The sequence below is a fragment of the Myotis brandtii genome, unplaced genomic scaffold (genome assembly GCF_000412655.1).
Source record: "Myotis brandtii unplaced genomic scaffold, ASM41265v1 scaffold18, whole genome shotgun sequence".
Lineage (NCBI taxonomy): Eukaryota > Metazoa > Chordata > Mammalia > Chiroptera > Vespertilionidae > Myotis > Myotis brandtii.
Genome location: NW_005356674.1, coordinates 2,874,431 through 2,902,237, shown reverse-complemented (window position 1 = coordinate 2,902,237; position 27,807 = coordinate 2,874,431). Strand labels below are relative to the sequence as shown.

Here is a 27,807-nt window from a genome sequence, read left to right as displayed (position 1 = left end):
GTGGGGTGGGAACCAGGTGGAGGGGAGCTATGGGGGGAAAAAAAGAGGAACAACTGTAATAATCTGAACAATAAAGATTTATTAAAAAATAAACATTGACTCGCTGGCGCCAATCGCATGCGTGTGTTTCGATCTGCCATTGTCGATCGTGAATTTGGTTGTTTTTGTTGACATTCATATTAAAATATTTATTCTAATTAATTTCCTTTCAATGTGCATGAATCTGTGCACCAGGGCACTAGTTAGTAACATAGTTTCTCAGATGTACTAGCCCTATTTCAAGTGCGTAATAGCCACATGTGACTAACGGCTACCACATTGACTAGCACAGCCAGAGAACGTTTCCATCATCTAAAAGAAAGTTCTTTTGGACAGCACTAGTATAGGGCAAATTGGAGATTTATTTATTCTTCTGATCCACCAGTATGTTAAAGTTTTTTGTAGCTACTCTTTTTTATATACAGGCAGTCCTTGGGTTACATCGGACTCGATGTACATCGTTTGTGGTTATGTCGCCATCTCCCATTTATTTATAAAAAAAAAAAAGTTCTGTCATTTCGACTTATGTACATATGTGCTTTGTTTTTTATTATTTATTTACCACAAGTAAAAGTTTGGAATTGTTATCTTTCTTTTAATTTTTTTTACTGTTTCACTTCATTACTGCTGTGTATGTGCTCCATGTGAGTGATGTAGGTGCTTATGTAGGTGGGTTTCGACTTACGGCAAAAATCGTGTTATGTCGCGCTGTAGGAACGGATCTCCAACGTAATCCAAGGACCTACTGTGTGTGTGTGTGTGTGTGTGTGTGTGTGTGTGTGTGTACTTTTATTGATTTCAGAGAGGAAAGGAGAGGGAGAAATAGAAACATCAATGATGAGAAAATCATCGATTGGCTGCCTCCTGCACGCCCTCTATTGGGGATTGAGCCCACAACCTGGGCATGTGCCCTTGACTAGGATTGAACCTAGAACCCTTCAATCTGCAGGCCGACGCTCCATCCACTGAGCCAAACCGACTAGGGCTGTAAATACTCTTTATCAGATTGTAGAAGTTCCATCATACTCTTAGTTTACTGCTAATTTTTAATTATGAATAAATATTGAATTTTGGCAAATGCTTTCTCTATATATGTTGAGATGACCATATTATTTTCCTACTTTATTTAGTAGTTTCACTCGTTTTCACATGTTAAATCAACCTTGAATTCTTGAAATAAATGCCACTTGATCATGATGCATTAGTTATTATATATTGCTGGATTTGAACTGGTAATATATTGGGGAATTTTTGCATCTGTGTTGATGAGGGATTTTGGTCTGCATTCTCTGTCATAATATCCTTCTTCTGTGGTATCAGGGTAGTGCTGGCCTCATAGAATATGTTGATAATTGTTCTAGGAGGAGGATGTACTAGTAATTGAACTCTACTTCATGTCACTTTATAGATGCCATCTCCTTTAACACGTTAAGCGCCCAGTCAGTCACTGGTGACTGACACTATACTTTCTGTCCGGAAGACAAAACAAGCTGGGCGCTTAACGTGTTAATCCTTACAAACTTGGTAGGAGGTAGTAACATCCTACTTTGCAGGTTAGGAACCTCACCTCAGAAACATAAAGTCCTTTCCCAAGGGCACATAGCTGTAATTGGTGGGGCCAGGGTTTGATTTCAAGCTACAGGGACTCCAAGACCAGCCCCTGAATGATACCTCCCACTACGGTTCCACGGGGGTAAACTAGGCTGTGCCCCAGGTGGCAGCAGTCCTTCAGTGTGAGGTAGAGCCTGGTAGTCTGCACGGGGCTGTGCTCCCAGCAAGGGAGCTTGTGGGGCGGAGGCCACGCCCAGGCCCTCCTCGGCCAGTGCCAGGTGGGTTCTCCTGTCTGCCCTGTCTTTCCTGGGGAGTGAGAGTCCCCCTTTTCCATTCTCTGAAGAGGAGATGTTGGTGCCTCTATAGAAATCGCTCTTGGATTGTGAGTGGAACTGGGAATTGCCCAGAAGCTCAGCCTGGATAACTTCTCTCTTCTAGGATGCTTGGATATTAATTCTTCTGTGAAAGGGGCTCGTTTTGTCCGGTTCTGTGATGCTTTCAACATTCCACTCATCACTTTTGTTGATGTCCCTGGTTTTCTGCCTGGTAAGTCATTGACAGAGGTGGGAGCCAGGAGAGGTGGCTTTCCCACTGAGGTCCCCACTTCATTTGGAGATTTTGCAAATTCCCTGAAGATCTGTGACTTCTCCATAGTCTGGTTGTCCAGAATATGGGGCTGTGTGAGGGTTGCTCCTCTCCTGGCCTTTTGGGGAGCAGGGGAAGACCTCACAGCTGAGAGTGGCAGGCAGACCTTGTGAGGGCTATTGCGGGTATCTCGTAACTGTTCTTCGTTACCTAGGCACGGCACAGGAATACGGCGGCATCATCCGGCATGGCGCCAAACTTCTCTACGCATTTGCCGAGGCAACTGTGCCCAAAGTCACAGTTATCACCAGGAAGGTGAGAAGGTCACTGCAGCCTGGGAGCCCATCCCTCCTGACCTCATGGTCGTGGTTGGAGAGGTGGACGAGAGTTGCAGCAGGGGTAGGAGGAGTGTATGCTCACCCAAAAGATGGTGTGAGGACAGCATTTATATACTTGGGGACACATCCTGCAGAGATGTCCATGGTCATCTCTGGGAACTGAAAATAGCAGTGGGAAGAAGCTGTGAAATAATGGTGTTGATTGTGAGAGCTGCTGGCCTGCACCCAGGGAGTCTCTGCTCTGGCTCCCTGGTCTCACACACATTGGGCTTTCAGTAGCCCGGAGGGGGTGAAGGGGTGGGGGCTCTTCTTCTTTTCATTCTCATTTCATTTGGATTCTTGGGATCTGTCAGGGACAGGATCTGGTTGACTCAAGCGCTAACATTCGCCTCGTGGGTCTATTCTAGGCCTATGGTGGTGCCTATGATGTCATGAGCTCCAAGCACCTGTGTGGTGACACCAACTATGCCTGGCCCACAGCAGAGATTGCAGTCATGGGAGCAAAGGTGAGGATCTCTAGCTTTCCTTTTTCCTGGGCCTAGAGACTGTACCCTCTCAGCAGGAGCTTAAAGCACAGCTGGGAAATGTTGGAAAGAGGCCAGGGTCCCCAGGATGGACCCAGACTCCAGGGAGATGGGGCCTAGAACTTGGAAAGTTTCCCTCCTGGGGCCCCAGGGCCAGTTCGGCCTCCTGTCCTGCACTCTCACTTCAGGCCCATGCTGCAATCTCATGCTCAGGGTTTTGAGATTGTCAGTAAAGAGATGAGTCAGCTGAAGGAGCTGTTGGGAGGATTGCACATTTCCCCCAACCCCATCTCATCTCCTAGGGAGGGCCCCAGGGCCACTCCTTTGAGCCCACAGAAGCTGAACTGACCCTGGTGACTTTGTTTTGTTCTGAACCCGGTGACTTTGGGCAAGGTAGTTCCTGTTGCTCAGCCTGTTCCTCACTCCTTTCCTGCTTTTAAATAGCTGTTGGTGTTGAACCAGATAACTACACCCCCCACCGTCTCAGCTGACTTTTAGGGATTCTGATGTGTAGGCTTATTTTTCAATTCCTCATACTTCTTCATTTGCAGTTCAATGTGGCATCCTCTGGCCACAGAATTTTGTACTCAGGGTTCAGGATAATGAAAAAGGAAAACAGCATTTTACTTCCCCTTGATGCAGGAGACCATGGATGTAATAGTGGAAAATAGGCCACACGTCTTTGGATCAGTGCAATTGGCTGATGGTGGGACGGAATCTGGGGAAACAAGCTCCTGGCTTTGCCTGGGCTGCCTGTTATTGGGGCCACAGCTGAGCGTCCCATCACACAGTCCCATCATGGAATCGTGATGGCTGACTCCAGGCAGTTCCCATTTCTGTGCTCTTCACTCCAGTACACTTTGATTTACCAAGAGATTGGCAATCACAGATAATGAGTTAATAATGAGTTGAGGGAGGTCTGTCCAGGTTGCAATCTCCATTGAAATTCATTAACTCCTCTCATGACAGGGTGCTATGGAGATAATTTTCAAAGGGCGTGAGAATGTGGAAGATGCTCAAGCAGAATATATCAACAAGTTTGCCAATCCTTTTCCTGCAGCAGTGAGAGGTAGGCACTGTGGTGGGGATGGCAGCATAGTTCATTTGTTGGGTCACTTGCTCTCATTCTTTTCCTCCAAAAAGTCTCACATAAACTGCCTTTTGCCATTACAGTTGAACCTGGAGACTGTTAAAGGTAGGGGTTGCCCCTGGGCAATCATCACTTAAGGACAATGGGACCTGTTTTAGGCTGCTTTGGTAACCAGGATGTAAGCAACATTGCTGAAATGGCTAAATTTTTTAGTTTTGTTCTAGTTTCCTAGTACTCTGTAAAACTTGACCATAAAACAGAGTGAGTTCAAATAACCCCTCCCCCTTATTTTGCTCATGGCTCTGTAGATCAGTGATTTGGTTTGGGCTCAGCTGGGTGGTTCTTCTGCTGGTCTTGCCTGGGATCAGTCATTCAGCTGTAGTCATCTGATGGCCTCTTACATGGTTGGTGCTGGCTGCTAGCTAGACTCTCTCCATATGGTTTCTTTTCTTTTTTTTAAAAAATATATTTTATTGATTTCTTATAGAGAGGAAGGGAGAGAGATAGTTAGAAACATCGATGAGAAAGAAACATCGATCAGCTGCCTCCTGCACACTCCCCACTGGGTACGTGCCCGAAACCAAGGTACATGCCCTTGACCGGAATCGAACCTGGGACCCTTGAGTCCGCAGGCCGATGCTCTGTCCACTGAGCCAAACCGGTCAGGGGGTCTCCATATGGTTTCTTATTCTTGAGGCTAGTCCATGTGACTTGAGGGCAGCAAAAGGCTGAGAGGAGAAGCTGCAAGGTGCCTTGAGGCCTAGGTTTGAAAGTTGCAGTGTCACTTTTGCCACATTTTGTGGCAAGTCATAAAGCCAGGTAAAGAAATAGAATCTACATCTTTTTAAATTTATTTATTTATTATTTATTTATTTATTTTTAACATGTTTTTATTGATTTTAGAGAGAGAGGAGAGAGAGAGAACCATCGATGAGAGAGAGCCATCCGTCAGCTGCCTCCTTCATGTCTCCCACTGGGATCGAGCTGCAACCTGGGCATGTGCCCTCTGACTGGGAATCGAACCAGTGAACTCTTGGTTCATGTGTCAATGCTCAACCACCAAGCCACACTGGCCGGGCATATTTTTTATTTTTTTAACCCTCACCTGAGGACATGCTTATTGATTTTAGAGAGGGGAGAGAGAGAGAGAGAGAGAGAGAGAGAGAGAGAGAGAGACAGAGACAGACAGACAGAGACAGAGTTTGATCTATTTGAGAGAGTAACATTGATTGGTTGCCTTCCTGTACCCAAACCTGCAGCCTAGGTGTGTCCTGACCGGGAATCGAGCCTGATACCTTTTGGTGCATGGGAGGATGCTCCAACAACTGAGCCACACAGGCTAGGGCCAGAATCTACTTCTTCATGGAAGGCGTGTCAGTGTCACATTGTATAGGAATGGGAGGAATTGTAGCTATTTTTGAAAATACACATTTATTTTCTTTATTTCCTGTTGAATTCATCTTGGCAGGGAGAGGGTCACATTTTCCTTTTCTTGAAAAGTTGGGGACCTGCCAGAGGAATTGGGGAGAAGAGAGTTCAGAGGGCCCAGCCCCTCTTATATCAAGTTGGGGCCAGCTCACACTTTGGGTCCCAGAGATGGTGCCCAGGTTGAGCACAAGATTGGAGAGTGGCACCGTTGGGGATGCAGATGATCTCCCTTTTTTGTGTTTCACCAGGGTTTGTGGATGACATCATCCAGCCTTCCTCTACACGTGCCCGAATCTGCAGTGACCTGGATGTTTTAGCCAGCAAGAAGGTACAACGTCCTTGGAGGAAGCATGCAAATATTCCGTTGTAAACGAATCAAAGGAAAGTAAGCCAAGAGCTGATTACTGCCTGGCCATTTGAACTCATCCCTTCCTTTTTTTGCAATCATGAAACCATTGAATCTAAATAACAGTATTTACTTGGAATGGCCAAGTTTATTAAATTCTAGAAAGATTTCATTTGCTGTAAAATTATTTGCTTTATTAAAAATATTAATTGGTATATTTTTGAGCATACATTTCTTTTTTTATGGTAGAAATATGAAAAATCAGGAAAACTAGAAACAGTATATATAGTATTGTCACCCAGAGCTGTCCCTTATTTGACACCTCTGTGTATTATTTTCCTTTTCTCCCCCAAGAATTAATTTTTTCTCTCCACAGGTGATAGAGTAAGTTTTAGGGTAAAGAATTTATCTGCTTAGGCTTCAGTTTCCTGTCTTTGAAACAATACACCCTATCTTTTAATTCCTCCAGGACTTGTAGAGGATTAAATGAGACGTGTGTGTGTGTGTGTGTGTGTGTGTGTGTGTGTGTGTGTGTGTTTATCTAACAGAATACATTCTCAAATTTTCAAACCTATAGAAATGTTGTAGAAGTTGTATTATGGAACCTTCACTTAGATTCTCCAGTTCTTAACATTTTCTACATTTGCTTCATCTCTTTCATAAATTTATAATCTTTATTTTTATTGGCCCATTTGAAAATAAGTTACAGAATCCTGACCCTTTGTTCCCCCAAAATGTCAGTTTATTTCCTAGGAAACCAGGCTTATTATCTTACACTAAAGGCCCAGTGCACGAATTCGTGCACGGTTGGGGTCCTTCGGTCTGGCCAGCTATCAGAGCTGACCAGGGGGGCCGGCTGACCAGGGGGGCCGGCCGGCCAGGGGGAGGGGCCACGGGAGGTTGGCCGGGGGGGGGGAGGGGCCATGGGAGGTTGGCCAGCTGGCCTCCTTGATCTGGGCTGAAGGGGGGGGCCAGCCGGCTGGGGGGAGGGACCATGGGAGGTTGGCCGGCTGGGGGGAGGGGCCGAGGGAGGTTGGCCGGCATGGGGAGGGCGATGGGAGGTTGGCCGGCTGCGGGAGTTTGGCTGTGGGAGCGCTCTGACCACCAGTGAGCAGCTTCTGCATTGAGCATCTGCCCCCTGGTGTCAGTGTGCGTCATAGCAACCGGTCAACCGATCTTTCAGTTGCTTAGGCTTTTATATATATAGATAGTCTTATATGACTGACATTTTTGAAGTGTTTGCCAATTATTTTGTTGAATGTCCTTAAATTTGGGTTTGTCTGATTGTTTCTGGATGTTCAGATTCAGGTAAGAGCAATACATATGAGTGTTGTTTCTGTGTATCACATTAGGAAACAGGTGAGGTTAGTTTTTCCCTTTATTGGTGAAGTTGACTCAGATCACTTGGTTAAGGTGGTGGTTTCAAGGTTACCATTTTCTTTTTGTAATGAATAACTAATCTGGACTTTTTTAAAGCCTGTCTGTCAACAGACTTTTATCCAATACTTTTAGTATTCATTGATGATGAATTCTATTCTACATTGATTGTAAAATATCACATTTCTAACCTTGTATGTCTGCCTTTATTAGTTGGTATTGTATCGGAAGGAAGAACTTTCTCTTCTTGTTTTTGTTTTAGTATTAGTTTTGACTCCTTGATTTTTTAAAAACATTTTTCCTGAAATAATTTTTTTCCACATTTTTTTTATTTTATTGATTTTTTACAGAGAAGAAGGGAGAGGGATAGAGAGTTAGAAACATCGATGAGAGAGATCGATCAGCTGCCTCCTGCATGCCCCCCAGTGGGGATGTGCCCGCAACCAAGGTACATGCCCTTGGCTGGAATTGAACCCGAGACCCTTGAGTTCGCAGGCCGACGCTCTATCCACTGAGCCAAACCGGTTCGGCTAATTAATTTTTCTTACTATGCCATCACCCTATCAAATTTTCAAGCACAGGTTATGTTTTTCTCCCTGCCCCGTCCGTACCCTAAGAGTTAGTTTCTTGAGATTGGGAGCCATATATTATTCATAATTAAAATCTGTGCTTGGTACACAGTAGGTGTTTCATAAATGTTTTAATGAATGAATGTTTAATAAAACTTTAGACTCCTGGATTTGTTTAAAATTTAATGTTATTTTGATGCAGAAAATTTCCTGATTTAGCCTCTGGGAGCTCCTTCAAGCTGGCTTGATGCTTTTGCTATGTCCCAATAATTTTTTGTGCACTTCCTTATTTTTTGACACACAATAATGTAGCCCTGGCATAGTATAGTGATTTCTCCAAGAGCCCTGGCTTCTTTTAGATGTCATTTAGAAGCTTTAATTGGTAGATGTTCACATTGAATCTGGGGTGTCATTGCTTCTATTTTCAGAAGACATGGAAATGATTATACAAATATGTGGATATATATGTATGTGGGGAACTTGCATGTGTAAGTATGCATTTATTTTATATATAATTTTAAAATCATGAGTTCATACTGACTTTTAATTGCAATCTAACATACTGGTTCTTCTTTGCCTTCCCCTATTCCATATTTATGTCTGTTTTCTCCCACAGTGATAAAACTGACTTCCATTATCTTTAACATATTTTACTCATTTGCTCAATCCTACAATAAATATAAAAGTTTCAGAACCACTACAACTATATCAACAATTAACCCTAAGGTAAAGTTCAAGACTCTCTTGTAGTTCTGTCTTTAAACTGAAGGTACATGGTTATTTGGATTAGTAACTGGGTGGTTATCTATTTGAGTCTTTTGTCGGTTTCCCCGCATCCTTGTAGACTATATTATTGAGTATGTAAAGCTTTGAATCATACAGAACTGGAGATTCTAAGTAGTTTCGACAGAAAGACCAACCGTGGAGTGCTGTTCCAGTATGCCCCAGAGGGTGTGCTTGCTTCTGTGGTGAGAGCCCTGGGTCCTCCCACCACTGATGACTTTCCCTCGTTCCAGCCCCTTGGCTCCAAAGGTCTGTAAGCCCTGCTTGGATGTTGCATCATTTAAAGCTCATTTTGACCAACGCCAATATGTGAAATCATCCACGTTCCCCATTTCTACCAGCTACCCCACCATGCCAGGTAGCCAGGCTTAAGTCCTTGGGAGTTTATTTTTTTAAGTTCTTTTGAGCATCTTTCTTCCTTCTCCAATTGGAGAATGGTACTCTCCATTCTAGTGCTTTTGCAATTGTCTTTACTCTCATCTCTCTGGCCTCCTCCTAAGCCTGTTCTAAGTTAATAGACTGACTGCAGGTCCAGATTTTGTTGCATTCCTCTGCTCTAGCACTTCCAGTGGGTAGTAAGCTCTTCTCCAGTCTTTGACTCACATAGAAGGTTCTTGTCTGTTCCTCCCTTGCTTGCCTAGTGAGTTTTCTGAGCCCCGTCTTATTGCCTCCACCTTGGAACACTTGCTCTGTAGTCTGCTCATGCTCAAGGGCCTGACATCGCCATGAGTTCATCTTAAATTCTGAACTGATTCTGCTTATAGCAGGTTCTTTTTTTCTTAAAGCACCTGATTGCCCCCCCACCCCTTTATATATATTTGTATTTCTAACTAGGCGGTGAGCTCCTAAGGGGCAGAGACTGTGTTGGCCAGAGGTTCTTTGTACTCCTCTTTGGCTCCTAGTACAGAACTGACATGAACACTGTAAGCTTGGAAACGAGGTGCAGCAGACTACTCGGCTTTTAGAGGCCTCCTGGCTAAGGAAGAATCATGCAGGTTGGTCACCGTGTGGCTCAACAGCTTAACATTGCCTGGGGTCAGCCAATCTAGGATTTGATCTATTTTGGGAACGACTGTACTATAGTCCATGTTAAGAATAAGAGCAAACACAAGCTTGTGTTTTATCAGGTTGTGAAATCTGGATGCTGAGAAGCTTTGTGCCTGGGCCTGCTAAAACAGGGAAGCCAGCCCAGTAAAGCATTCGGGCAGGAGGCTTCTAGAAAGCCTTGGAGTAGAGACAGTGGGAGAAGTTGCATCCAAAAACCAAGCTGGTGGCCAAGGAAACATGAAGCTGCGACTTTGGAAACTTTGTCAAGTAGACCAGCCTCTGTGGACCGCAGGATGCCTAGAGAACGGTGACAGTGAGTACTGGCATTGACTGCTGTGCAGGAATGCCTTTCCCAACCGGTGGTCTCACCTCAAGGGGAAAAGGAAAAATGTTGATTCTTGTGACCAGAAAGGACTTGGGTCAATGAGCAGAGTGCTGGCAAGTGTCTGTCTATAGACTGAGCGTTGTAGAGGGTAGTAGAAACTGCAGGTGTCCCCACTCTAAGTAAGTAAACCAGTTTGACCCGAGACACACAACTGAGTGAAGCTGGGATTTGAACCCAGGCAGGCCTTTCTGAACCCCAAGCCTGTTTTTTAAGCTGTTCAGAGTATTGCCTCTCACATGATGAGGTAGGTGGGATGAGTTCCTAAGGGTTGGGATGGGAAGTGGTGGTCTGCTCCACTGTGATGGTCTCAAAAAGCTACTGGATTGGAAAAGCTTTCCTACCTTATCCGTGATGGCCAGTCATCTTCTGTGTTGCTAGAGTAACGGGGAACACACCCACATGCAGCTTTCTAGTGCTTGTTAGAGAAACATTCTTCCAGCTTCCCTTCTGACCATGTCTTGGTCTCCCCAGCCGTTCTGCCTCTAGATGCACCAATGCTGGTGCTTTAGATGCAGTCTCCCCACTCAGCGTAGCCTCTGAAGGACCCTCACCACACTCTGGAACCAGTTTAGACCATACCTGTTTGACAAATGTATTTCAAGTCCCTCTGTCTCACAGGATTTCTGGAGAGCTGTGGCTGTATTCTTTTAGAGAGAACTGGTCTTTACGTTCTCTCTCACCTGTTAGTATGGGACTTCCACCACCCTAAGCCAAGTGCTGTGGCCACTTCATAGGCATAGCATCTCAGTCTGGGGCCTCTGTAGAGTCCAGCCAACACACTTGGGCAGATGTGGCAGCCAGGTTCTGACCATGTCCCTACTGTGCTGGTGAGAAATGACTCCTTTATGTGTTCTTGGGAGCAGAAAGCTGTATTTCAAAACATGATGCCTAAGAGAGAGACCCCTGTAGAACAAGGCACTTAGGATACCAATGGAAGCTTATCTGAGTTTTTGGTTGTTCATACTGAAAAGCCTGAGTTGGCCAAGCCTTTGTTTCCCAAGAAGATGCTGTTCTGTGTTTGACAGACTCAAAGTTACAGTTAAGTAAAAGCTTGTCCCAAAGTAGTCACACAGGGATAAAGCACTGCTCTTGTTTTATAAACATACCCTTTAAGATGAGCTGCCAGGGAGACAAACCCATCCTTACCACCTTCCCTCCTTAGCTGCCTTAAGAGCTCACCTGCTGATTTATCCCCTGCACCCCTGTCTTTTCTGCAGACAACCTGGGTCACCTAATGAACACAGCGCACAGTACATGGCCAGGCCCATAAAGTGTGTGACCTCTTAAGTGTGACCTCCAGCACCAGCATCAAGAAAAACCCTTCCTTCTCCAGCCATGCAGAATCCATTCCTTAAAGGACCACTGTCTGGATCTCAGGCCAGGGGAGGACCCAGGCTACAGACCAGTGCAGCCTGGATGCAGCCTTGAAACCAAGGCTACTTGGCCTACCCATTCTCTCATGGGAAATCCAAGGAATGAAAGAAAATTAACAAGCTAGTCCTAAATTTCTGCTTTCATAAAAAAAAAAAATCTCAGAGACAGTAACTTTGCCATTTAACAATTATCTGAAAGAGCAAACTCTCAAGAGCAGCAGGACAGAAAATCTTTAAAGCTTTCCTAGTAGGAACAATAGTATGACTACCACAGCCTGATTTTGAATAGTTTATTAAAGGAAAGGTGAAGCATCAGTTTCAAATTGTACAAAAGGAAAAAAACCTCATATTGCAAATGTACAATTTACAGAATTACTAGCAAAACCAATCAAGGAGACACTGAAAATACAAAATTTCGATTGATTTTAAACTGAACTGGGAACCCATTGGAGTAGATGTTAAGCCTTTTTGTTGCATGGGAGTCTACGATTCTAAGTCAGCATCTGTTTCCCATATGAGACTGTCAAGCAAAGGATCAATCTGTGCGTGTGCAGGGCACCTCCAGCTTGCTTCCTGGCCACAACCACAGGCAGGGCTGGCGTGGTGGACTGTCCCGGGCATTCCTGCCCCTTTACTTCCAAGGAAGTCCACATCTCTGAAGAAAGCAAGACCCCACCCCACCCCTAACTGGAGCCCAGGAATTGCTAGATCAGCAGATAAAACATTTTTGGCAACTGAGTTTTTTTCAGAACTACACAAATGTTGAGAAAAATCTGTTTTGTGTTTGTTTACTAAAAGGATGAAGAAAATCCATTTTTCTTTCCTGGACAAAAGATAATCATTGGGTGCACAGATTTTAAAAAATGCTTTTCATTTTTGGTACAAAGGGCAGACCTCATGATTCTGTTGCAGCTACTTTAAAAACAAGCCCAGAAACAGTTATGGATGGATTGGTTTGGAAATTGAGGCTTACTTTAAAAATCAGAAAGGAAGCAACTAAGTGGGCTTTTAAAAACAATAGCAGCAAGTCATAAAAGATCTAAGCAGTCTGTAACTCTAAACCATTGAAGGCTGTCCTGAAGATTCATAATTTCTTTCCCCAAAAGAATTATTCTCAATATGCACATTTAACACTGAAATGTAGCTGTATTTCAAGGTAAGCTTAGGAACTTCACCCTCTAAGCACAGACTTCTATGCAGCACATACTTCTATAATCGGTAAACTTAATTCACAAAATTAGCGCATAAAGGTATTAAGTGCATGGGAAGTAGACACAGTTATGTTACACTTAAAATTACTTTTGCATGGCAAAGGAGTTCTGTGTGATTATCTTTTTAAGAAAATGGAAGTCCATGTTACTTCAATTTGGCGGGGCATGAAATAAGTGATAAAACAGCAAACTGATAACTTGAGAACCATTTTTGTTTTACTGAGAATACTTTATTTGCTGGTAGAAGTTGCTAAAAATGCACAGAACAAATACCAATAGAAAATGTACTGTATTTGAATCTCCCTATTCTATATAAAATGAACGGTGTACAGCATCTGTTGGAAAAATGGCTGCATGGACATTTCTTATTTTATGCCCCCGTTATAAATAAAAATAAACCTTTTTATTCAAGAGTATATAAAATCTGGGAATCCATATCCATAGAGGGCGTGTGGTTTTGGCAGAGATGCACTGTCAGATCATCTTAGCTTGTCAATATTCTGCTCCTCCATATTTCTGTATTCCACAAGGTCAACCAAATCCAGTGAGCTCCAAAACACTCTTCGGCAATTAAAATGAGCTGCTTACTCGTAGGTTTAATAAAAATGGTTAGCTTTTAAAACATAAAAAGGCAAAATGTTAAAACGGTTTTTAAATTGTACAACAGGAAAATAAAGTTAAAAATATTTTTTTTACTCAATGCTGAGTTTTCATAAAACAGGTGTATAACAGTGTTTATCTTGACAGCTGTTTTAAAAATTTAAAATTTTTTCCTCCTTCCAGAAAAACGCGTCTATCTGTATTGGGTAAGTCCAATATTAGGACACAAATGATTTTTCAGGTCAGTCTTTCTGAGGTGATATTCACCAGCATTCCCTTGGGTAAGTTACATGCTCCTCTTCTGTCACTGCACAAGGGGATTGACCTCAATCATTTGATTAAAAAACAAATCAGATCACATCAAAAGTGTTTATTCCCCATACAAGCTATCACAGTATATAGGCCTCTAGCTCTAAATAATAGAGTTCCATATTTGTAAATTTTCTTCAGACTTCAGAACATAGGCATTCCAAATCCCTAGAAAATGAGAAACACAATTATTAACTTCATACAAAAAACAAGACCCAGAAACCATAAATAAAAAGCAGTAATAATTTAACATTTACTGAATCGTCTTCTATGATAGCTGCAGAATCGAAGAAATCTGGCCTCAGCTCAGCTCTCTCTCGCCGATTTCTTGATGGGGGCTGGAAAGAGAAGCCAAATTATTTCATTTTATTCCTGAGATACATTAAGACAATGAACTGTGATAATAAGCAGCTGGTATTTCTGATGGTACCATACATGTACAGAACGGTTAAAGGTCAATTTTGAAAAAAAAAAAATCTGGTTTTACATGGAGCATACATTTAAAAAAAAACTGGTTTTTAATTATCCCTTATACAAGAAAAAAGACTTTCAAATTATGAATCAATCGAATATGTAAATGCCTGTAAATTTTTGGGCCTATAAACATAGAACATTCCTCCAATCATAACATAACTATAAAATGATCAAATGCCAGGTGACAAAACTGCACTAAATTCCCCAAGGCAGGTAGATGAAAGGTAGGTTACAGATTGGAGTGACATGATCTCATGGAAAAAAACATAAAAAGCAGAATGTTATGGGCTAACCCTCAGAATGTGACTTATTTGGAGATAGGGCTTTAAAGAGTTAGGGTAAAAGGTGGTCATAGGTTCTAATCCAATACGATTTGTGTCCTTAGAAGAAGACAGAAAAGACTGCGTAAAGACAAAGGAAGATGGCTATCCACAAGTAATACAGAGAGGTCTCAGAATGAAACCAACCCTCTTGATACCTTGATCTCAGATTTCTAGCCTCCAGAACGGTGAGAAAATAAATTTCTGTTGTTTAAGCCACCCACTCAGTGGTATTTATGGCAACTCTAGCAAATTAATACAGAGAAAGTAGTATGATGAATTCCCATGTTCCCATCACCCAACTTAAAACTCTTGTTTCATTGAGTCATCTCAGTTTTTCTTCTCCATGTAATTTCACCTATAATTACCTTTAATATGTATCTCTAATGGGTGAAAATTTTAAAAAACATAACCACCAAGTATTATTATTCCTGACAAAGTTAATGTCTTAAAATGCCTAGTCCATATTCTGCATTATTGGGTCATGTTGGAGTGCAGTATATTGTCAGTATCCAATTTAAAGTAAAAGAGGCCAGTGGTTGAGCATCATCCCATGAACCAAGAGGTCACGGGTTCGATTCTGGTCAAGGCTCGATCCCCAGGAGGGGTCATGCAGGAGGCAGCCAATTGATGATGTCTCTCTCTATCCCTCTCCCTTCCTCTCTAACCAACACCCTCACATATTTTAACAAAAGAAAAATGTATTGAATTTCCTTACCAGATCAATAACCATGGTGTCTTCAAATTCTTCATTCATATCTTCTAATTGGCTCCGGGATGACATCATCACGTCTTCAAAGATGGGCTCAGCATCTTCCTCCATTAAGCCCCGACTGATAAGGAAAAAGCACAGTCGGAAATCTGTTCTGAATCATGGACTTCGGAGTGAGTCCTGGCTCTTTCTTACATTAGGTCTCCTAACCAATGAAAGCACACTTTCCAATTACAACCTAGAGACTGCACAAATTATGATATTGAACTCTAATTAAAGATCATTCAGTTCACTCAAAATTTCATCTCAACTCATTAGAAGTACAATTTAAATGCAATAACAGTAATAGTAGTTAAGATATACTTAGCTATGTATCCATTCCCACAAAACTTTAAGTAGTTGGTATTCCTATTATCCCAAATTTACAAATGAGGAACCTGAGCACAGAGGTTTTAGAGCTTGCCCAAAGCCACATAGCTGGCAAGTAGCAGCATAGGATTGAAACAATGAACAGCTCAAGGGCCCAAGGCCTCCATTCCTGTCCTATGCTGCATGGCAGATCCTGAATTATGATTTTAACTCCTAAGACCAAACATCAGAGGATCCCAAGTCATTCCACAAAATGACCAGCATCACAGTCATGTTCTTGTGATACTGGATGTGTCACTTACACGGCATGCCTCACTCCAGCTCTCACTTTCATGTAGTTCATTCCTGTTCTGTCCTTCCGATTTAAGTCTTCTAATTTTGGCTGGCCTAACCAAGAGATCTGCATCTGAGGACTAAGAGACAGCACTATTATTCATTTTGTGGCAGAAGATAATAGAATTTGCTAATAAATCCGATGTTAAGAAGGCTGTAGTTGGCTGGCCTAATCCCCATGTAGGGCGAGTTAGCTGCATTTATTCCAGAGCCAAATAGAGAAAAACTTTCTCCTCCCCTATAGGTGCTTAAATTATCAGCTTCATTCCCCAAATCCCTACCAAATGAGTGCATCTTAGATCCCTGTATTCAGCTGCTGTCATACGCCCAAGTGTTCCTAGCTGGGCAGCCAGTCCCCTAAGGGACAGAAATGATGCTGGCCTGGTAGCTCAGAACCCTCCAGAGTTGAAAAGGAAGGGTATAATAGTTTTTTTTGTCCTTCTGAGATGTGGAGTTAGATGCATGCTGGGCCAAATTCTGCACCTGTACTCAATACTTGTATTGGCACATGAACACTTGCAATAAACATGCCTCTTGGGACTTTTACAGAATGTAAACTTTAATGATTTTTAGTAGATAAAATCTGTCGCATGAAGTTCTTTCTAAGCAGCTTTCTTTACATAATTGTGTGGGGCTACCACTTTGATAAAACCTGTAAACCTATAGCAGGGAAAAGAAGGCAGACCATAGCCAAGAAGAACTGACAAGTGGTAAGGTGAGGGAAGCAAGGCGGGAAGCGGTCATATAGCAAAACCACCTTCTAAGAATGTCCAGTTATGCAGTGGCTGACAATTATCCTTTCAGCTTTAAAGAAAACCCTCAGAGGAAAGCTGTCTTATGAAAAAACCAGGATCTGGGTACTCTAACACTGCCAATTTCCATTTCCAACCAGCTAAATTTCTTGAGTTCGAGTGAGAATTCTCTTTCTTATCCATCAGAGTAAGTCACCCCAGGATGAATAGAAACACAAATGAAGAGCTAAGAGAATTTCAAAGTTGGATGGAAAACAACATAGAAAAAGTTGTGTTGGTTTTTTTTTTTTATAGTAAAATTCATGCATCACATTTTTCAGAGCCCTGGCACTAGAAAACATTTTAATTGCTACTATGGAAAAAGGTAAGATCTTTATTTTCTCTTAGCAAAAGGGCAACTAATTCTACCACTTCTCCGAATTTATCTAACATCTTAATTCTTAATCCACAAACCGTTAAAAATGTAAGCTCAAACAAGGTAAGTACTATTAATCAAATGGATGAAAGTAGAACAGCCTACTGATTTGGCGTTCAGATTAGTATAAGCTCTTTTGCCAAGAAAGTAACCTGCATGTCTTCTGGACAAGACCCTCAGAAGAAACAGACCTGCCCAATGAATGTGCAAACTCTAACTGAAAGTAGCATCTAGTGAAACATCATGCATTTAAAAGTTTCCGGACTTTGAGTAACTTATCTTTTCATGTAAATATTTATCCTTTACTTGTGGTTTTGTTTTCCCAGAAACTGACCTGTAAATGGCCTGATGAATGAAAAGATTTTCTTAATTTCTTTTAACAGTTACAGATTTTATGTCAAGAAAACGAACTTTTACTACTTACTTGTGTAAGAAGTCGGGTTCAGAACCATGTTCAGACTCAGGCTCCTGAATCTGCTCTCCCATGGGCCGGCTGTTCTCCCGCAGGACAGTGGAAGTGAGCTGTGGTGCTGGCAGAGGTCCAGGAGTCTGAATCATGGTGTCAGTCCTATTTAGCCATGTATTATCCAGGCTCTCATCTGTAAAATTCCAGTTAAGAATGTCCTGGGTGAAGTGAACTCTGGTAGAAGTTATAGCACAGACTTGAACATGGCTTTGGAGGTAGACTGCCTAGTTTGAATCTCAGTTATACTACTCACTGTGTGACTTTGTATAAGTTGTTAAACTTCCACAAATTCAGGTTTCTCATATACAAAATGGGCATGCTTGTTAAAGACTTAATGAAATAATAACTTCAGGAAGAACCCACTTTTCTTGAAGAGATCCTCCTACTCTTAAATATTCTGCACTGGGAACACTTCTTGCAAAGCTTTCTCATCGTTACACCAAACAGATGAAACTCTGCTTCCTAAGGGTATTTGGCATGTAACCTTAGTCACCTGGTAAGTTTCAAATTGACAAAGCAAGTTTTCTTTTTTGCAATTTAACAATTACCAAATTAAGGTTATCTGGTCTATATATATGCTTCTCTTAGTCCTAAAGATAATCATACTGACAGCTCCATTATTTAAATTCTCTATGCCTTAGTTTCTTCTGTGTAAAATCTGGATAATAGTGTTGAACTCAAAGTTGATTTATAAAAAAATTATACAGTATTTACTATGTGCCAGAGACTTACCTAAGTGCTTTACAAATATTAGTCAAATGAATGATTAAGTGATGTAACCCACATAAAACACATTCCTGGTACATAGCAAGGATTTGATGTATGTTGATTTATATGAATAGTACATCTATGAAAAGCTATGAATAGGGAAAAATGTACTTTATATCTATACATCTACCTACCTACCTATCTGGATATGGCTGCTCTAGACATTTTCAAAAGGAAATGACTGGAGTAATCTTTAACCCTTTTCGGTCCAACCTTGAGGCTGACTCGACAGACCAGGCTCTAGGAGCAGGTCCAACGTCGAGCAATAAGAACATTAAAAAGTTCAACATTCAATCCCGTCAATTAATTTGGACCAGAGTGTATGAATTCCAAAAATAACATTGGACCGCAAAGGGTTAAAGAAAAGTTCAGGATCCTACACTATAAAGCAGAGTTTTGTACTTTCATTCACTGGACCCCAAAGATTTTAAGTCCCGTAGCTGAACCTTGAAAGGAAATCTTAAACTTTAATTCTGTTTAAAACATACAGCCAGCCTAGTTTACTGACTGATGCTAGATAAGAGGCCTTACTATATGATGACGACAGCAGCTAACATTTATTGAAGACCTATGTGCCATGCACTGAGCTAAATACGTATGTGTACTAAGTGTTTTATTTGGAGTACCTCATTTCATATTCACAATAGCTAACAGGATAGGTACTCTGATCATCCTTCATTTGATTGGTGATTGGGGTTTAGAGAGGTTAAGTAACATGCTAAAAGGTCACATAGCTAAAAAATGAGAAAGCCAGGTTTGAATTCTAGAACTCTGATTTTAGAGTTTGGACTTTTCATCACTAGTCAGTACTGCCTCCCCAATGATGAAAGTTTATTAAATTCTAATTTTGCCACAGATTTTAACAAAATCTTTGATGAGTCACTATTTTTTAGGCAGCAGAGGTTATCAGCGGTTCTCAACCTGTGGGTCGTGACCCCTTTGGCGGTCGAACAACCCTTTCACAGGGGTTGCCTAAGACCATCCGGCATATCAGATATTTACATTACGATTCATAACAGTAGCAACATTACAGTTATGAAGTAGCAACGAAAATAATTTTATGGTTGGGTCACAACATGAGGAACTGTATTTAAAGGGCCAGAAGGTTGAGAACCACTGGGTTAGATGCTTAAAGGTATATAGAAAGTTTCAAGAATATAGGATTCAGATCACGGTCCTCCTTTCTTGGTTTGGAGAAAATTTCCTAGAATCTTTATTTGAGGAAATAAGCATTTAACTTTGAATTTTCTCTTAGTTTAACAATAATGCTTTGTTCTAATAAAGCAATTTCTTTTTAGTCTTTTGGTTATAAGAATATCAACTATTGCTCACATTTTCATCATAATTCAATGCCCCAATCACCAGTTCATGAGTTTTGTAAAACCAGATTTGGCCATCACTATTTTAATATACAAAAATAAATGATCCACCCAAGTGGTAGAAATGGAAAGCTGTTCTGATATATTTAATTTGCTGCAGAGGTCTATCCTTAACTTACCAGAATTTCTCCTATACTAGTATGAATTCTGACAGAATAACAACATTCTCATTACGTTACTTTAAGTTTTAATGTATTAGAGGACTCTTGTTTGGGATCAATTTTTAAACTACCGTAACTATGTCCTTTTTTTCTCTGTGCCTACCTTCCTCTGTATCCATTTTTTTCAATTTCTTTTGTCCCACTTTGTCTATTCCAACCTTTTTGCCTGAATCTCTGTGTATCAAATATACAAGGAAATAATGTGCTCAACAGTATCACCTTGCTTCAGCAGATTTGCTACTTTATATCAGAAAAGTGATTTGCCTCATAGTTTAAAGGCAACTTACCTTCTACTCGTTTCTTATGAAGGGGGGGTCGTCCTTTCTTACTCCTTACTGAGGAGGTTTTGCTGCTGCTACTTCCACTGTTCACAGACATTCTGTCATCTTCACCTCCAGTGACTAACGAATTTCTATAGGAGATGAGAGGAAGCCACACATCTTCCCTCCTTTCCATCATCTGCTCCGTAAGGAATTTTTCTAGGTATGAATGACTAGAAACACAATAGAAGAAGCAGGGTCATATTTTCATAACTGGAGGCTCTGAAGAATCCCTAAGGACACACTTTTAACAGTGGTTACCTTTGGAAAGAGAGGGACTGAGAATATAAGGTTTTGCTTCACATATTCCTGGAATACTTTAAACAAGTGAATGTATAACTAAGGGTGTGTGTGTGTTTATATGTCTGGTCCTTCCCATATTTCTTCCTTTGTTTTAAAATACCAATGTTCAAAAAAATCCTGACAAGTTTGGCTCAAAAAGGTTACTTAATTAAAATTTAATATTTTTTCCATCACTGTTTATTCCCTCTATGCCCTCTTCCACTTTCCTTAGCCCCACAATCACCACACTGTTGCTCATGTCCATGAGTTCTATTTTTTGAGGGGAAAAAACCCAAACTCACAAACACACACTGAATTTTCTTTCAAATGTTCAAACTAAGGCAGGAGTTCTGGAATGGTGGAGTGAGGAGCTTTGCATACTCATGCTTTCCCCAGCAAAAGCACCTTTTAACTGGTGAAAATGATAAAAGATAATCATTTAAGTTCTTCAGAAATTGTCCTAAGGGCACATAGCAAATGGAAGACACATTTAAGAAAATCTACTAAATCTCAGTTTTACTAACTCTACTAACTCTCAGTGAGAGTTGGCAGCATTTGAACCACATCCTGCACTATTCCCTTGCCCCTCTCCACCACAGCTCTGTGTTACTGGAGCTTCTTACATGGGTAAGAAGATGGGGCTCCCTTTCTCTCTGTTTAGAGCTGCCCTGGAACAAGCAGGCCATCCATTTGTTGTAGAAGCTGTGGTCTGGACAGCAGCTAGGAGCAAATGGCCCCACCTCTACCCTACAAACAGCCAACTCCAGCCCACTCTACTCATCCTGTTCCGCCTAAGGGTGGAAGAGAAAAAAAACAAAAAATCCTGAGAAACACATGTAAAGTTCATAGTCCAGAGGCAAAGCTCACTAAAAGGCTGAGACCTAACCATAAGACTACAGAATGCTTCCCCTCCCCACAACATCTCATTACCACATTACTAAATGCCTATTTACAGCAGTTCACTTTACCCAGTACATTATGTCCAGCTATCAAGAACAAATTATAAGACATACCAAAAGTTAAAACACAATTGGAAGAAGCGGAGCAAGATCAGAACCAGACAGGGCAAAAAGGCTATAATTTTCAGGCTGGGAATAAACAACTAAGATTCATATGCTAAGGGCTCTAATGAAAAAAGGATAAGGAGAGATTCTATCTGAGTTAGAGGACATCTCAACAGAATCCTTAAAAACTAAAAAGCGAAGAACGAAGATAACTACCCACCCCCCAAATATCCTAGGGCTGTAGTACAACTGTGAAACTTATAACGTATGCATAATGGGAATATCATAAGGAGAAGAGAGAAAGGAGGAACAGAAGACATATTTTAAACAGTGACAAAATATTAGACATCAATCCATAGTCCTGGCCCGTTAGTCAACCAGTAAATGCATAAATAAGTGGAACAACAAATCAATGTCTGTCTCTCTCTCTAAAAAAGGTAGCAAACCACAGATCCAGGAAACTCGATCCCAAGCAGGAAAAATGCCAAAAGAACTGCATCTAGACATATCATTTTCAAACTACAGAAAATTAAAGATAAAGAAAAAGCCAGTGGGAAAAAAGTACCTTAGCTACAGAAAAACAAAAATAAAAATTATATTCAACCTCTCCTCAGAAACCATGCAAGAGTGAAATATTTAAAATGTTAAGAGAAAAAACCCACCAGCCTAAAGTCTGTCTTGCAAAATTATTCTTCAAAAGTGAAGGGGAAATAAAGACTTTCTCAGACAAAAATTGATAGACTCTGTTGCCAGTAGATTTGCTTTGCAAGAAATGTTAAAAGATGCTCTTTACTAGAGAAGGAAAATAATATAGGTCAGAAACTTGGATCTACAAGAAGGAGGAAGAAATGAAGGTACAATAAAAACTTATTTTCTGCCCTGGCCTGTGTGGCTACAGCTTAGGCCTATGCCAGAAGGGTTGCGGGTTCTATCCTAGGCCCTATCCCAGGCTCAGTCTGGGCGCATGCAGGAGGCTACCAATTTATGTCTCTCTCTCCCTTCTCCCCCTGGCCCCTTCTCCCTCCCACTCTCTAAAAATCAATGGAAAAATGTCCTCAGCCCTAGCCGGTTCAGCTCAGTGGATAGTGTCGGCCTGAGGACTGTAGGGTCCTGGGTTCGATTCTGGTTAAGGGCACATGCCCAGGTTGTGGGCTCGGTCCCCAGTAGGAGGCATGCAGGAGGCAGCCAATCAATGATTCTCTCTCATCATTGATGTTTCTATCTCTCCGTCCCTTCTCTCTCCCCCTTCCTCCTTCCTTTCTACTCTCTCTGAAAATCAATGGCAAAAAATATCCTCAGGTGAGGATTAACCAAAAAACAAAAAACGTACTTTCCTTATTCTTAATCTAACAAATACTAGTAAGTTTGTTCAAAATAATACCAACAATGTGTTTATGTTATGTTGTATACAAATGAAATGAATGAGAGCAATGATCCAAGGGATGGGAGGGATGAACTGTATTATTTTCATACTATCTGTGAAGTAGACTTAGATTAGCTATAAATGTATATTGCAAACTCTAGGGCAACCACTTAGAAAGTATCAATATGCTAAGAAAGGAGAGTAAATAGAATCAAAATGTTCAAATAAAACCACAAAAGACAGAAAAAAAAAAGAGTGGAAGACCAAACAAACAAACAAACAAAAAAAACTGGAGCAAAGAACAAGGGAAACAACAATAGTAAGGAATATGGTAGAAGTTAATCCAATTATATGAATATCAATGGTCTAAATCAGGGGTGGGCAAACTTTTTGACTCGAGGGCCACAATGGGTTCTTAAACTGGACCGGAGGGCCGGAACAAAAGCATGGATGGAGTGTTTGTGTGAACTAATATAAATTCAAAATAAACATCATTACATAAAAGGGTACGGGTTTTTTTTTTTTTTAGTTTTATTCACGGCTGGCCTAGGGCCGCATCCGGCCCGCGGGCCGTAGTTTGCCCTCGGCTGGTCTAAATGCACCAAGTAAAAGACAGATTGTCAGAGTGGATCAAAGAACAAGACCCAAATACAGGTTGTCTACAGAAACTCACTTTAAACAGAGAAACATCACTTGACCGAAGTGGCTCAGTGGTTGAGCATCGACCTATGAACCAGGAGGTCACTGTTTGATTCCTGGTCAGAGCACATGCCCAGGTTGCTTGATCCCCAGTGGGGTGTACAGGGGGCAGCCAACCAATGATTCATCATTGATGTTTCTATCTCTCTCACCCTTTCCCTCTGAAATCAAAAATATTTTAAAAATAAAAACATATTTGATTAAAAGTATAGATGGAGAAAGATAACATGCTAATACTAATCTAAAGAAAACAGGAATAGCTATATTAATTTCAGAGCAGACTTCACAGCAAGGAAAAGTTATCAGGAGTAAAGAAGGGCACTACATACAGATAAAAGGATCAATTCTCCAAGAAGACATAATCCTCCTCGTGTTTGTGCCTAATAACAGAATATCAAACTATGAGGGAAAGAATTAATAGAATTGCAAAGAGGAATAGATGGATCTACTATCAGAATTGGAGAGTTCAACACCCCCTATTAGACATGGACAGATTCAGCAGGCAGAAAATCAGTAAGGACATAGTTAAATTAAACTACACCAGCAATTAACTCCACATACTTGATATTTATAGACTACTTCATCCAACATTAACAGAATACGCATTATTCTCATGCTCACCTGGACTATTCACCAAAATATATCACACTGTGGGCCATAAAACACACTTTAACAAATTTAGAAGTATAAAAATCATACAATGTCTGCTCTCAGACCACAATGGAATTAAACTGAAAACCAACATTAGAAAGATAGCTGGATAAATCCCCAAATATGTAGAGATTAAGTAACACACTTCTAAATAACACATAGGTCAAAGCAATCACAAGGAATTTTAAAATATTTTGAAATAAAAAGAAAATGCAACTTAACCAAATTTGTGAGACGTAGTGAAAGCAGTATTTAGAGGTAAATTTACAGCACTGAATGTACACATTAGAAAAAAGATATCTAAAATAAGTTTCCACCGTAGGAAACTAAAAATAAAGTCAAATTAAATCCAATATGGGGGAAAAGAACAAAAATGAGAGATGAATCAGAGAAAACTGGCAAAATCAAAAGCTTAGTCCCTTGAAAATTAATAAGCCTCTAGCCAAGCTAGCTAAGAAAGAGAGGACCCAAATTACTAATAACAGAAATGAAAGAGAATATATCACTACACAGAATCTATGGACATTAAAAGGAAAATAAAGGAATACTATAAACAACTCTATGCCCACAACTTTGACAATCTAGATGAAAAAGATCAATTCCTTGAAACACAATTTGCCAAAACTGACACAAGAAATAGACAATCTGAGTAGGCCTACATCTATTAATAGATTCAATAATTAATAATTCTCCAAAACAGAAAACACAAGGCTCAACTAGTTCCACTGGTGAATTCAACCAAAATATTTAAGGAAGAAAATATACCTATTTCCCCACAATCTCTTTTGGAGGATAGAGAGAGAATACTTTTTAACTCACTTTATGAGGCTAGCATTACCCTAATACCAAAATCAGACAAAGATGTCACAAGAAAACTAGAGATTAATATCTTCATGAACATAAATGCAAAAATCCTCAATAAAATATTAGTAAGTAGAATCCAACAATGTACTGAAAGAATTATATACATATTATAGAAATGTACACCTGAAACCTATATAATTTTATTAACCAATGTCACCCCAATAAATTAAGTAAAAAATAAAGATGGTTTAAGCAAAGTCCTAATGTACAACTAATTTTTTTTATATACACCATGACCAAGTGAGATGTAACCCAGGTATACAAGGCTAGTTCAACATCCTAAAATTAATGTAATCTGTCACGTCAATAGGATAAAAAAAAATCAAATGATCGTACCAATACCTATAGAAAAGGCATTTGACAAAACACCCATTCATGACAGAAACTGTCAGTAAATAAACAAGGAACAGAGGGAAATGTCCTCAACCTGATAATGAACATTTATAAAAAAAAACACCTGTAGCCCTGACTGGTTTGGCTCTGGATAGAGCGTCCGCCTGCGGACTGAAAGGTCCCAGGTTCGATTCCGGTCAAAGGCATGTACCTTGGTTGCGGGCACATCCCCAGTAGGGGGTGTTTCTGACTATCTCCCTTCCTCTCTGTAAGAAATCAATAAAATATATATTTTTAAAAAAACTATAAGTAACATTACACTTAATGCGGAGAAACTTGGAACTTTCCTACTAAATCAGTATAAGGCAGGAATGTCCCCTCTTGCCACTCCCCTTTTCAACATTGTACTGGAAATTCTAGTTAATGCAATAAGACAAGATAAAGAAACATAAAGTATAATAGTCTGGAAAGGCAGAAATCAAACTGTCCTTGATCACAGATTACATGATGAAAACCCTATATGGAAAATCCTAAAGAACTGACAAATTGCTGGAACTAATAAACAAGGTCACAGGATACAAATTTAATATACAAAAGTCAATTGCTTTCATCTATATTAGCAATGAACAAGTGGAATTTGAAATTAAAAACACAATGCCATTTACCTTAGCACCCCCCAAAATAATTACTAAAGTATAAATATAACAAAATACATACAAGAGCTATATGAGGAAAACTACAAAACACTAATAAATGAAATAACTAAATAAATGGAAAAATACTCCATGTTCAAGGGTAGGAAGATTCAATACTGTTAAGAAGTCAGTTCTTCTAACTTGATCCACAGATTCTAAACAGTTTTCATCAAAATCTCAGCAAGTTTTTGTGTGGATAATAATAAACTGATTCTAAGGTTTATATGGAAAGGAAAAACACCCAAAGTAGCCAACACGCTATTGAAGGTGAAGAACAAAGTGCAGGACTGACACCAACCAACTGGAAGACTTATTACAAAGCTACTAGTGGCCTGGTGCACGGGTTCGTGCACATTGAAAGGAAATTAATTAGAAGGAAGATTTGGTAATTACGTTAGTGCAAAAAATTACATGTCAAAATAGTATATATAATACAGTATTATAAAATTAAAATACAAAATATTTTAATATCACATTCGCCCTTTCTCTATAATAGAAGTGTGTGAGTCAATATTTTTAAATTTCCAGTGCATGTCATATGTACTGGCCGGTTGGTTGACCGGTCAGACGTATGTTACGGTCAGTCACTTAGTCTTTTATATATATAGATAGTATCACCATTTTGCAATATACATGCATATCAAATCATCACACTGGACACCTTAAACCTATACAATATTATATGTCTAATATATCTCAATAAGGTTGGGAAAAAAAGCTACAGTAGTGAAGACAGTGTGGTACTGGAGAATGAATAGACTCATAAATCAATGGAACAGAAGAGAGCTCAGAAAGAGACAAACATATAGTTATCTGATCTTTGACAAAGGAGCAAAGGTAGTAAAATTGAGCAAGATAGTATCTATAACAAACGGTGCCATCCATAACAACTTGGATATCCATAAGCAAAAATTAGTCTAGACATAGACCTTAAATATTTCATTAAAATTAACTCTAAATTGATCACAAACTTAAATATAAAACACAAAATATAAAACTTCTAGAAAATCACATAGGAGAAAATCTAGATGGCCTTGCCTATGGTGATGACTTTTTGGATATGAACTTTTAATAAAGGCAAGATCCCTGCAAAAAATAAGTGATAAGCTGGAGTTCATTAAAATTTTTATTTTTTTTAATTTTTAAAAAAAATATATTTTATTGATTTTTTACAGAGAGGAAGGGAGAGAGATAGAGAGTCAGAAACATCAATGAGAGAGAAACATCGATCAGCTGCCTCCTGCACATCTACTGGGGATGTGCCCACAACCCAGGTACATGCCCTTGACTGGAATCGAACCCGGGACCCTTCAGTCCGCAGGCCGACGCTCTATCCACTGAGCCAAACCGGTTTCGGCATGGAGTTCATTAAAATTTAAAAATTTCTGTTTTGCAATAGATACTGTCTAGACAATGAGCAGACAATCACAGGCTGGAAAAAAATATCTGCAACGTATCTACAAAGGACTACAATCTAACATACAAAGAATTATTAAAACTCAATAAGAAAACTATCTGCTTAAAGAATTGGCAAAACACCTGAACAGACACCTCACCAAAGAAAACATACAGATGGCAAGTAAGCAGATGAAAAGATGCTCCATATCATGTCATCAGGGAAATGCAAATTAAAACAAGATATTAATACACACCTATTAGAATGGTCAAAATCAAGAACTTATTAACAAACGCTGGCAGGAAAGCAAAATGGTACATCCATTTTTGGAAGACAGTTTTGCAGTTTCTCACAAAACCAAACCATGCAATCCAACAATTGCACTTCTTGGTTTTTACCCAAAGGAGTTGAGAACTGATCCTCGCATAAAAACTTGCAATAGCTTTATTCATACTGCCAAAACTTGAAAGCAACCAATATGTCCTTCAGTAAGGAA

At 40.2% G+C, this 27,807-nt stretch overlaps 2 protein-coding genes across 11 annotated transcripts in view; one reads left to right on the top strand and one right to left on the bottom strand.

Annotated features, from left to right (window-relative positions):
• The window catches only part of PCCB (propionyl CoA carboxylase, beta polypeptide), a 63,952-nt gene extending 57,879 nt beyond the window's left edge, over positions 1-6,073 (top strand). The window contains exons 10-14 of the mRNA XM_014537503.1: positions 2,029-2,136; positions 2,390-2,490; positions 2,921-3,019; positions 4,007-4,106; positions 5,804-6,073. Coding sequence (XP_014392989.1) covers positions 2,029-2,136; positions 2,390-2,490; positions 2,921-3,019; positions 4,007-4,106; positions 5,804-5,925 — 530 coding nt within the window. The 3' untranslated portion in view covers positions 5,926-6,073. The remainder of the gene's footprint in view (positions 1-2,028; positions 2,137-2,389; positions 2,491-2,920; positions 3,020-4,006; positions 4,107-5,803) is intronic.
• Positions 6,074-11,711: 5,638 nt separating this feature from the next.
• The window catches only part of STAG1 (stromal antigen 1), a 237,727-nt gene continuing 221,631 nt past the window's right edge, over positions 11,712-27,807 (bottom strand). For 8 of the 10 annotated variants that reach the window (XM_014537494.1, XM_005863539.2, XM_014537496.1 and 5 more), the window contains 6 exons: positions 19,992-20,197; positions 17,355-17,529; positions 15,733-15,843; positions 15,068-15,182; positions 13,813-13,893; positions 11,712-13,723 (listed from right to left, as the gene is read on the bottom strand). In XM_014537494.1, the coding sequence (XP_014392980.1) occupies positions 13,700-13,723; positions 13,813-13,893; positions 15,068-15,182; positions 15,733-15,843; positions 17,355-17,529; positions 19,992-20,197 (712 nt within the window). In that variant the 3' untranslated portion in view covers positions 11,712-13,699. The remainder of the gene's footprint in view (positions 13,724-13,812; positions 13,894-15,067; positions 15,183-15,732; positions 15,844-17,354; positions 17,530-19,991; positions 20,198-27,807) is intronic. The other 2 variants (XM_014537495.1, XM_014537497.1) reach the window with 1 other exon arrangement.